At 41.2% G+C, this 12,401-nt stretch overlaps 1 protein-coding gene across 3 annotated transcripts in view; it reads right to left on the bottom strand.

The window, feature by feature from the left end:
- FMNL2 (formin like 2) overlaps nucleotides 1-12,401 on the bottom strand; it is a 263,378-nt gene that overhangs the window by 86,188 nt on the left and 164,789 nt on the right. For all 3 annotated transcript variants that reach the window (XM_077829846.1, XM_077829845.1, XM_077829847.1), the window contains exons 3-5: nucleotides 11,122-11,202; nucleotides 7,051-7,127; nucleotides 1,566-1,649 (exon numbers count right to left, since the gene is read on the bottom strand). In XM_077829846.1, coding sequence (XP_077685972.1) covers nucleotides 1,566-1,649; nucleotides 7,051-7,127; nucleotides 11,122-11,202 — 242 coding nt within the window. The remainder of the gene's footprint in view (nucleotides 1-1,565; nucleotides 1,650-7,050; nucleotides 7,128-11,121; nucleotides 11,203-12,401) is intronic.

The following is a 12,401-nucleotide window of genomic DNA, read 5'->3' as shown; positions in this document are numbered from 1 at the left end:
CAGGGTAATTAGATTCAAAACATAGAGAATCCCTCTAGGCAAAACCTTAAGTTACAAAAAGACACACAGACAGGAATATCCATTCTATTCAGCACAGCTTATTTTCTCAGCCATTTAAAGAAATCATAATCTTACGCATATCTAGCTAGATTACTTACTAAGTTCTAAGACTCCATTCCTGTTCTATCCCCGGCAAAGCAGCATACCAACAGACACAGACCCTTTGTTTCTCTCCCTCCTCCCAGCTTTTGAAAGTATCTTGTCTCCTCATTGGTCATTTTGGTCAGGTGCCAGCGAGGTTATCCTAGCTTCTTAACCCTCTACAGGTGAGAGGATTTTTCCTCTGGCCAGGAGAGATTTTAAAGGGGTTTACACTTCCCTTTATATTTATGACAGGCCCATAATGAGTTTTTCCAACTTTGCATTGTTTTAATACAGAACAAATAACAATATATTTGGAAGTGTTGTCTAGTAGTAAGGTCAGACAACTGGGAGCCAGGACTCCTTTTTTATTCCTAGTTTTGCCATTGACTTCCTAAGTGGTCTTTTAATAGATATTCTCTTTCTTGAAATCTACCTATCCATAAAAGTGATCTGATTATACCTACCCAGCTTTAACAGAGTATTGTGAGAATTAGTTAATGTGAGTATTTTGCTTTGAACTTCATAGGTATTATATCATAATACAACATGGCTGAAAAAATTGTCTGGGTGTACTTAGTTCAACCTTGCCCATATATTTAAGAATATAATGTCCATTAGATGATCTCATGATATTTGAGGGAAGGAACACAAACAGTGGAATCTAAAAGAAGCTTTTGGAAAGGAAGGTAAAAAATTGGCCATTTTTCTTAGGCCAATATCTCAATGTAACGCAAAATTTATTCATTCTTTATTGTACTTTGTCCCACTAAGAGGGGATCAAGTTAAAACAGATGTGATTAATCTTTAAAAAAAAACTGCTCTGACCAGTGGTGGATTAGCCACTGGGCCAACAGGGCCTGTGCCCAGGGCCCCCCCACCAATTGGGGGCCCCCCAGAAAAATGGGCGCTCCTGCATCCCCATCTGCTCCACCCGCCTGGCGCTCCTGCCGGGGAGTGGGGTAGGGCGCGGGGGGATTGCCCCGCTCCGCCTGGCGCTCCTTCCAAGAAGCAGGGGAAGCTCCCTCACCCCGAACTCACTTCTCTGGCATGAGTGCAGGGCAGGGGCAGGAAGCAGGACGGATTGCAGGCAGAAGGAGTGGGGAGGGGTCCCCACTTGCTCTGGCCCAAGCCACACAAATCCCTAATCCGCCTCTGGCTCAGATGGCATAAATATACAAGCAAAGTTTTTTGTTTTCCTTCTCTCTGCAATATGCTCTGATCCAACATTTGGGATCTAATTTTGCCATTTGCTCTGATTCTAAGGAACCTACATAATTCTGTGCAAGCTACTGCAATGGAAACAACTTTACTGGAATAGTACAGCATCTGACTAGATATTACTCTCTCTGCCAGTCTATCTATATTACACTATGTTGTTTTGTTTTGCGAACCCTGATGAACATAAGCCATGTTTTACTTACGTGACTGCGTACTGTGCAAATGACAAATATTCCACCAGAACATCCAGGCCTTTGTTTTCTTCATTCAAAAACTCCCTGACCCATCTGTTAGAAAAATCATTAGAGATCAGTGGATTTGATTGTTCAGTGCAGGGGCATATCTGACGAAATTCTTGTTTCAGTCAATCTACAAAAACATCCATTGTGTGAAAAGAAATATATTGAGCAAATGCTTTTCATTTCTCACTCAAGAAGCGAGGGTTCACAAATATACCTTTGTGTGCAGCATCACAAATAAGAAAACATTTTCTACCATTAATATCTATACCATGCACACTTTGCACTGCTCAGGAAAACCTACACAGATATATTGCTTTTTTTTTCTTTTTAATAAAGAAACCTGTTTCTGGTAAGTGCTGCCCATTTCCCCATAACAATTAAGTTCCTGTTGAAAGGTCCAGTATAATTTGGAGTAGTTAGTAGACATGTACCATGACAACACTACCAATGTAGCTGAAGCTTCCTTCCAAACCCACATTCATCTCCTTTCTGGCATAGCAAACTGCTCAAACCATGGAATCAGCCAATACTAGAGCAGCATTTATGGGCTTCTTGAAATGCAAGAGTCATATGAATTGGCTTCATTTTTTCCATGTACCGGCATTTAGTGATCTTTCAAGAAGTTATAGGCAACAAAAAAGCTAAGGAATAATAACATCAAGGCTACACTATGATGTACTTCATATCTCTTTAAAAAATAAGCTTTCCTTCTCATACTAATATGAGATCACATTTTTTAAAAAGGCTTTAACCTGTTAAAGTAAATTCAAGCCCCTAAAGCAGAGCCGTGCAAAATATTTGCAACAAAATTTGAAATCCTGCAAAACATTACTGGTTATTATTGGAAAAGTGAAAAATTCAGGGCTAGTTTGCTAAGGTTTGAGAATCTTGACCTAGTTTTGAGCAAACCCAAGGGGTGGAGAATGGGTGGAGATTTGGCTTCATCCCTCATACCTCCTCAACACACCAACCAGCATAGCGAAGTATTTATCAGTAGCAGAATATTTACCCCTGGAATAAGTTGAGAGCCAGGGAGTGAATTATGACACAAAGTTACAATTCCCTCCCTAGTTTGCTCTTGGGGCAGCGCATTTGTGCGTTGCCCTTCACTCAGGGCAGATTGTAAATTTACAATCTAGCCTTGAGTTATTCTTTAGGCCTTATGTTTTAGAGCATACTGTTTACATTGTAGAATAAACATCTTGGTATGTATATTACTCCTGGGGGCATTCTGCACCAAAAAATTAAAAATTCTGCGCACAATATTTTAAAATTCTGCACGTTTTATTTGTCAAAATAACACTATATAATCATACCAGTTTCAATTATTTTGATAATTTTTTTCAAAATACCTGTCAGCAAACATGTCTGTAACAGTACAGACACACACAAAAATTCCCTCAGGAGTAGAAAGTTAAAGAAACCCCTATAACAACCCAGTTTCTGTTTCTCTGCCACTTCCCCCGCACCTCCCCAAGAGCCCAGCCGGTAGGCCAAACACCCACAACCTCCTCCAGAGCCCAGCCACAGGGCCCCCCGAGTCCAGATACCTGCAACCCCCCCAAGCCCAGCTGCGGGGCCCCCTGGCCCAGACACCCACACCCCTCCCCCCAGAGCCCAGCCACAAGACCCCCCCAATCCAGATACCCACAGCCCCCCCCCAAGCCCAGCCGTGGGTGCCCCCCCTTGCCCAGACACCCACCCACCCACTCCCCCCAGAGCCCAGGGACCCAGAGGGAGAAACAGCCTGATGCTCCGTCCCAGGCTTCACAGAGATTCCTGTGTGCCACCCTCTCCTTCCCTCAGGGCATGCTGGGAATTGCAGCAGCCAGGAACCCGCTAGCTCCCTCCCCACAGCTGTGTCTTCTATGTGCAAGCTGGGCTCTGCAGGGCCAGCAGCCCCTAGTGGTGGCTAGCAGCACTACAGCCCATATCTGTGGGGAAAGGAAATCTGTGCACATTTTCTGAATTGCGCAGTGGGGCAGAATTCCCCCAGGAGTAGTATATGATCTACATTTTGCCACACATATCTTTCATCCAGTTGACTGAAGGAAAATATGCATTTTGGAAATTGCACTGATTTTGTAAGACTGTATTATTTACAAAATATGCCATAATGGTTCCTTCTGGATATCTGTGGTAAGTCATAAATTTGTATTTGAGAATGACACAGCCTGGATGCTTTTGGACTCTAGTGAGAAATTATTTATTCTGGAAAAGGGGAGAAATAAAGCAGAAAACATAGCAAGGACTCAGGAGATGGAGTGCGTTTAGATGTTTGCCACATACCAAGAGCATCCAAGTGTTTCAAAATGGTGCTATATACGTATCTAAGATGGAAAACTATTATAAAACACAAAGTTCACACTGTATTGGCATCTATATATTCATTCAAGTACTAAGACGTTGGACCAGATTCTGTTCTTAGTTACACCCATGTAAATATGGAGCAGCTCTACTGGGGACACTTAATTTTCTGCAATACTTTACTTCTGTTAGCATAAAGAGTTTGCTCTTTCACCTCTCCATGCAACCCATAGTGATTTCATTTTCTCTGCAGCTATTTAGCAACTCCCAATCCCAAAGTTGTCAGCGGATATGGCTGCATTTCCCCCAGATTTATGTTACCTTTTAAAGCAACTCTCAGCCCTTGGGACCCCTTGTTCTGTATCTTAAGGAGCTCTTAGCATAGCTATAGTCAGAAACTATTATCTTCCAAAAGAAGTGTCATCATTCAGCCAATGGTGAGGCCATGGCCAGCCAACACTAGCATTAAGAGTCAAACAAGCAAAAGCGGCTTTTATAGTTCTTCTCTTCCCTCAGGCTGATCTGAGTTTACCTCAGAAAAATTAAAGTGTCATTCTGTGAAACAGACTTTCCTTAATGATGCCACTTATTCAACTTTGTCCTCCAAGATGAAGTTGTCTTGTAGTGATGATGTGATATATGTGTAATATCCCAAGAGACTTTGGGACAGTGTCAATGTTCTGCAGGCCCTGCTTAAGGAATTCCAAACAGCCCTGATGAAAACTGAGAGCACTCCATTAAACTGAGAGAGGTGCCATGCCAAGCCCCCACTGCTATTCATTACAATGGAAAGGATACTTCTCTCAACTCCCATCCCAAATTGCTTACAATTAACCATAAAAAATTATGCAAAAAAAACCAACAAACTATTTTATCCAGGCAGAAAATAAGACTTGCTACACTTCTCCCACCACAGAGGCAGGGCCTCAGACTTCTACCAAAACACCAAAAGGCTGTAGCTCCCTGGAGTGCTGATGTCTGGATTTGATTCTATGAACAACACGTGGAAACAACTCCTTCACATTTTCAAATCTTGTAAGACGGAACATGTCAAGAATTTCCACACAAAAACATAGGCTATGCATTATGATATTCCTTGTCTCTTACAGTCTGCCAGAGAAGCACATAGAATTATTATATATTAATTTCCAGTAGCACCCATAATATGCTCAAAACTTAATGATCCCAAAAATACCCCTTCCCAAAGAAGCTTACAATCTTGTACAGGGTTAAGAGAGGCTTTCTTAAAAAAATCATTAGACGGGGTGGGGAGAGGGGAAACTGTCACCTTTAGAAGAATTTTTTGCTAAAGAACCCCTTTATCAGGTAAAGTCAGCCTTGGGTGAGTTACTTACTTTACACTGTGTGGCAAAAGAGCCACACATCGCCACTTCGATGTTATCAAAGAATTGCACACATTTTAGCCACAGTCAGCCATGGACTTTAATGGGATTTGAAAGGCTAACTCTGGTGCAAGTCTCCAAAAATTCAAGAGTGAGCTGATGTGCTGAAAACTTCCACTGAAAATTCCATGGAAAAAAAATTGTCCACAACATTTTATAGCTTGTACTTTAGCTGCTGACAAACTGCTACGATTGCTTACAGATTGCATTGGCTTACTCTGGAAGATTCATCCTGAAACTTTGCAACCCTGCCAACACTGTATTAGAAATGATGGTTTCAACTTCAGTATTTGATGGTCAATTTGACTTCATTTCTGTAATGTTTCAGAAAGTCTTTTGACATTTTGTGGAAATCCCGGACATGCACTGTCCTACTGTATTTCATCACAGCTGGTTGCCAACTGCAGTTTTGGCTCTTAAGGAGTGGAATCTTGATTTTAATCCTCGATAATCTGAGACTGTTGCTTGCTCCCATATTTAGTCTCTGGGATTTAGCAGCACACCACAACATACCATGGAACAGACATACAGCTCTCATGTAGCTAAGCCAACAACTATTCCAGGCCCATGTAAGGAAAGAGGCCCATTGGAAAGACATCACAAAGACTGTGCTCACAATGTTTACTGAGACTACTGCCATCACCCCGGGACAGAGGTTCCTCAGACAGATTAGTACCAGCTCTTTGTCACATCAGCCTAAGTAAGCAAATGCCTCAAATTTATTTTTAAAATATTGAGTCATTTCCCACTGTCCAGGTCTTAGCTGGCAGTCCAAGGACTCCCTGATAGTGCTGTAGGTGCAGAAATGCTCCTGTCCGTGCAGACAGTTCAATGTCTTTTACCCTGTCTGCCTGATCCAGAGTCAAAATCAGTTACTTTCTATGACCTCTGTGCCAAAGAAGCTGGCAGACAGAGTTTTCTGTTGAAGGAAACCCAGTGTGATTAAGAAAACAGCTGTTTTTTTGCATCAGTCAAGCTGATAACAACTACTCCTTTCCTTGTTTCATCAAGATATAATCGCCAAGTGCAGAAATCTACCTCAGGAACCTATTTTAGGTGCACACATACTGGAACCATTTAACAAAGCTTTAAAGAAATCTTATTTTGGTCTGACATGCTAATGCTGAATAACTCTTTAGTTTCTGAGACAGGTTCTGAGTACAGGTTTGCAAAGTTGATATAAATAAGCATTTGAAATGGAATGTGGAATAGAAAAAGGTAATTCTCCAAAATTCATTTTCCTATTAATATTTGAAGAAAGTTTTGTGCTTGTGAAAGTATTAGCTAGCAGTAAGGCATCATGCAAACATGGCATGCAGAAGTTTCCAAAACAACATCTCATTGCTCCTCTGCAAAACTATTACTATTCCAGACCTGAGGTTTCCTGAGCAGAAGCTATAAAACGGGGAGGTGGGGGGGGGAGATAGAGAGTGGTTGACTAAACTGCAGACCCTATCAGTCTCATTTCTCTTCTGATTTACCCCAGGGCCTGATACAGCTCTTAAAGAAGTCAATGGCAGTCTTCCCATTGACTTCAAAGGCAATTGGATTGGGCCTACAACGAGCAGATTAAAATTGAGCCTTCAGGGATGACCAGCTAACACGTTAATGTACTGCACAGCCCAAATCCCAGCCTTCTAATCTTTAGTGACCAATACATTAGGCCACCTCATTCTTTAAAGAGCATGGAGATATTTGCCCAAAGCTAGCAGTCAGTGGATATTAATAACTCTTACCCAATATGATTTGTTCTTAAAGAAATTTCCAGTTCTCGTAGTACTTGCGTAGATTCTTGGACTCGTCTTCTGAATTTCTATAATTCAGTTGGGGGAAAAAATACTTGAGAAACATATCTGGACTCACATGATGCTATTCAAAAATGCCATAATCCCATAGGAGACAGAATATGTTAAATATTAAAATATATTGAGAACATTTCCAAATCCTGAGAAATGAAAGACTGTTAATCAGACTAGCAACTAAAAGACACTCAGAAATATAACTCCTGCTTCCAAATACAATTTTGTAATTTCCTCATTTGAAAGTGTGGAAGTGAAAAGGAGAATTAAAATTCTGTAAAGGAATATATATTTCTTTACAATACAATTTCTATTTTAGCACCCAAAATTTCAGACAGTTCCAGCATAGGGACATGATTTTCAGCAATGGCCAATAATTTTGCACCTGCAATCTTGTCTCCACAACACAAGAGTTGTTGGCATTTACATCTGACTACCTGATTTGTAGGTGCAAACAAATAACCAGAAATCTCAGTACTACAATCTGTGTGCTGTGATTATTTGTAGGTGCAAAATTAGAGGCTGGAATGAGGCCCAGATCAAATGCAAATATCAGTAAACTACTGAGTTACAATACAGTACAGAACTCTCTAATAATCTTGCTTTATTTTGAATATCTCCCATCAGTGCAGGTCCACCAGTGGCAGCAAGAGTGGGAATGCGTGAACCCAGGAAATTCAGAGTTGAAGCCAACTCTATCCTTATCTTGAACGGTCCAGCAATGTGAATGAAGAGCAGTTTGAATTGTATAACACTGGTCTGTGTTACACTGAATGTGGTTTTTGGCCTTTAATCTCTGTGGGGATTTTTCTTGTGAGAGAGGAAATGTTCCTGTACGTTTCTTACTATATCACCGAATGCTGACTGCTGATCACATTGAGGCCATGTCTACACTACCGTGGCACACCAATGGTGTCACAGCTATGCTGCCAAAGCACCGTAGTGTAGATTCTTCTTACAGAAATGGAAAGGGGTTTTCTGTCACTGCAGGGGCTCCAATTCCCTCAAGATCGCTGTGTCATGATGTAAAAACACATCTCTTTTCTTTTTGCAATGAAGACAAAGCCTTAGTCTAGTGTTGCAGTGGCGATGGGAAAGCTGGGAAGGTGGAGAGACAGAGGTGGGAAGAATGTTCCACAACTGCCTGTTGCATGGTTATTATCCTCCAACAGGGTTGCTGTTTGCAACCTGGAGCAGAGACAATTAAGTGTTCTGTAATTTATAAGACTATAAGAAGCCACCAGACTGTGATTTGCTTAGCAATATATAATTTAAACATGGCTAACCTAAGTGCTTGAAAATGCAGCTCACAAGGGAAAAATAGCTATTTTTCCAGGAGACTTTGAGTACTCAAATGAATATTATACGACAGTGTTTGGAACTACCTCCTCCTGACCATACAAGCATTTAGGATACAAAATGCTGACACAACCTTAATTACAGCAATAATTATGGTAATGTGAATACTCCCCCAAGCATCAGCCCAAGGAGCCCATTTGTAAATCTTTCCCCTTTGCAATCTGGGCTGACTAGTTATATAAAACAAAACAAAAGAGAGAAACTTGATTAAGTTATTTTTAGGTTACACTGATTTTGTCATAATGGGGGAGTCTGACAATAGCACTAGGACAAAAAGGGTTTCAACGTGCCCAGGGACTGACCACAGAGCAAACCAAACACTACATGAATCTGAAAAATGCTCCAGGAAAAAACAAAGCCCCTGTTTACCGTTTGGTTTATTTTCTTTTCTTTCTCTTCTTACTATAATCAGCTGCGGACAAATTTAAAGTTAAGAATGGCATTTCCTTCTTGTCGCTTCCCACAACGAGAGGCATTGTGTCAGAAGATACTTTTATTGCAGCCTTGAAGACATGAGCTAATGAAGGCCAACAGGAAAGAAAATGATACCTAGTGTATGCCCCATTGTATTTCTTCAATAGCATAGGCCCACCTCAACTCCAGTGGTGTGTGGTTGGTCCTGGGCTTGGAGCATTGTGGCAGGATACGTATTTTACCACAAGACACCGGTTAAGCTAATTGTATGGCAACACAAAGCAGTGATTGTTTAAGCTGGAAGACGGAGAACCAGTCATTGATAGGAGCTATGCTTTGGTTACTTTTTTTTTTTTTTTTAAGAAAAAAGCTGTTAAAAACATCAACACAATATGAGCAAACAGCTGAGGTAAATAAATACCAGTGATTTGAAATGTATTTGAAAGCAAATTGGGATGAGGCCCCTTGTGAATGTACTACCATGTTCAAAACCCCAGAGACTAAACTCCTCTTTTTATCCACAGGATAGCCAGGACAACAGCTATGCAAACTTCCCCAACTGAGCTGCCAGTGTGCCTCCATCTTGACCCCAGAAAAACCACGACAGGACTATGTAACAGTGTTCGTCTAAAACACTCCTCCTGTTAGCAGGTTTTGATCATGCTGGGAAAGGATTACAGGAGCTCTGCTGACATACTGAGGCAGGTGGTTCATTACCGTTTCTGACGTAAAGGAGGTGGAAACAGTTCTCTGAAAAAAGAGGATCAAGGGCTCATCGTTGGTGGGCTGTTTTAGGCAAATACTGGTAGTCCATCTCAAACACAGGGCTGGTCTACACTTAAAACTTCACATCCCTGAGAGATGTAGTTAAGTCAACCTATGCCCGGGTGTAGATAGCACTAGATTGATGGAAGAATTCTTCTGACAACCTAGCTATTCGAGGAGGTGGATTAAGTAAAATGATGGAAAAACCACTTCTGTCACTGTAGCAAGCGTCCACACTACAGCAGCGTAACTGTAGCATGGCAGCTATGCCGCTGTAGCGTTAATAGTGTAGAAATATCCATCTAGGTCTCAAGTTCATTTCAGGTCTGCTGTTCACCCTCCATTCCCATTCACCCCTTGACCTCTTTGATGAGATTGCCAAGAAAGGGTCAACTAGTGCCAAAGGTGGTAGTTTTTGTTATGAGGTTTCAGAGTAACAGCCGTGTTAGTCTGTATTCGCAAGAAGACAAGGAGTACTTGTGGCACCTTAGAGACTAACCAATTTATTTGAGCATGAGCTTTCGTGAGCTACAGCTCACTTCATCGGATGCATACCGTGGAAACTGCAGTAGACATTATATACACACAGAGTGGTCACTTTGGATGGGCTATTACCAGCAGGAGAGTGAGTTTGTGTGGGGTGGGTGGAGGGTGAGAAAACCTGGATTTGTGCTGGAAATGGCCCAACTTGATGATCACTTTAGATAAGCTATTACCAGCAGGACAGTGGGGTGGGAGGGGGTATTGTTTCATGGTCTCTGTGTGTATATAATGTCTACTGCAGTTTCCACGGTATGCATCCAATGAAGTGAGCTGTAGCTCACGAAAGCTCATGCTCAAATAAATTGGTTAGTCTCTAAGGTGCCACAAGTACTCCTTTTCTTTTTGTTATGAGGACGAACAGCTACTAGGAACCGCACTGAGAACACAACAAGCCGTTAAATCCATCTTTCCTTATGCCAGATGTTTCTTTTATTTGTAACATCTATTTAGCTCTTTGCCTAATGAACTGTAAAAACAGCAATGCTCTAACAATTTCTCTTTGATTCCATCTGTTTTGTTAGGACTGGAATCTGGGAGACTTTTGCAAGCTTGGTCTACACCTAAACCTTAAGTCGACATAGCTACTTCACTCAGGGCCATGAAAAATATCATGCCCTTTGCAACAAAGTTACGTCAACCTAACCCACACTGTAGACACAGCTAGGTCAATTTTTCTGTCAACCTAACTACCACCTCTTAGTGAGGTGGATTACCTACATCAATGGAAAAAACCCTTCCATCGATGTAGGAAGCGTCTGCACGACAGCGGCACAGCTGCAATGGCATAGCTCTGCCGCTGTAGTAAAGACATGGACTTCAAGACTTTTACAGGGCCTTTCACACACAGGGAGAAACTCCAAATCAAAGATGATTCTGCCTATTAGTGCGGAAGTGAGAGCATACTAAAGGTCACAGAATACTTCTTACCTTCCTGGTTACTGCTGGATCGAGATAGCCCTTTAATTTCTGGATATATGTATGTGGAGGATTCTTCACTTGAAATCTTTCCTGCAGAGAGCACATAATCATCAGACATTCAAGCAGTGACTCACTGTATATTCTAACTATATATTATAAATTTCAGCTGCATATATCTGAAACTGTAAGATAAACCCCAGGTGTCTGAAAGCTCTGGAAGAATTAAATATAAGAGAGATGGTTGTATAGGTTTGTTTAAAAGATGTCACCACAAAGGCTGGCACACATTTTACAATTTGGAATAACATTAAAAACATAATGGACAGGCCAAGATGGTTTCCTTTATGGAAGAACCCACATTTTTACAGTTATTCATATTTCAAGAAACGGGAAATGGGGGTTGTTAACTTTATAGGTGTTTTTTCAAAATTATAAATTAGTTTGCAAGCTCTTCTGGGCAGGGATCACGTCTTTGTGTGTGTTTACACAAGGCCTATCAAAAGGGGGGGAGCGCTAACTGTAACAGTGACATTTCTCATATCACAATCTGTTCAGACGTCCTAAACTGACTGAAAGTTATACCACACAAAATACCACTCATAGGCAAACATTCTCCTATCATAGGGTATATATCATTACAAAACTAAAGGGGGAAGAGACTGAAGTGGCGAGTAGCCTGAAAAAAAATTAGAGATAGCATTTGCCTTTCTAATATTGACTCCTTTTAAAAAGGCTTTTGAGGTGATGTCCAGCTGGAGTTAACAGCCCTCATTATATACAGCCAAGAGTATTCTGAATACTCACTACTCACATACTTTCAGTCTGATGCTGGCATCCTTGCACAGAATCATTGGTGTTTACACTAACTGTAAAGTACATGTAAGGGTGACAAGCACAAATCGAAGAGCTACCAGGGTACAGCACTGGTCGGCTCTGCTACATGGGATTTTTTATACTTCTCACACTTTCCCTACCCCTTCCCTGGACCTCTCTTCCATTTTCTGCACTGTCTTGGACATTTGGAAGAACCTTTCTATCTGCGTCCATGAGAAATTTTACTTTAATTCCTTAGGATGACAATGCTCTTATTCTCCTTGAGAAATCAGCTTTTCCAGTATATATTTAACTTACACATGCTTCCACATAACATTGAAGTGTTTGTTTATCCTACATCAATATGCATTAAATCCACAATGTCCACATGCTACTTTCTATGTCAACACAAATCCTGCACACTAATATGTTTACCACACACAGGAACTGACTTTTTCTACCACTATCTGCCAACA

Source organism: Eretmochelys imbricata, chromosome 11, assembly GCF_965152235.1.
Source record: "Eretmochelys imbricata isolate rEreImb1 chromosome 11, rEreImb1.hap1, whole genome shotgun sequence".
Classification (NCBI taxonomy): Eukaryota; Metazoa; Chordata; order Testudines; family Cheloniidae; genus Eretmochelys; species Eretmochelys imbricata.
This window is presented reverse-complemented; position numbering and strand designations above follow the sequence as displayed.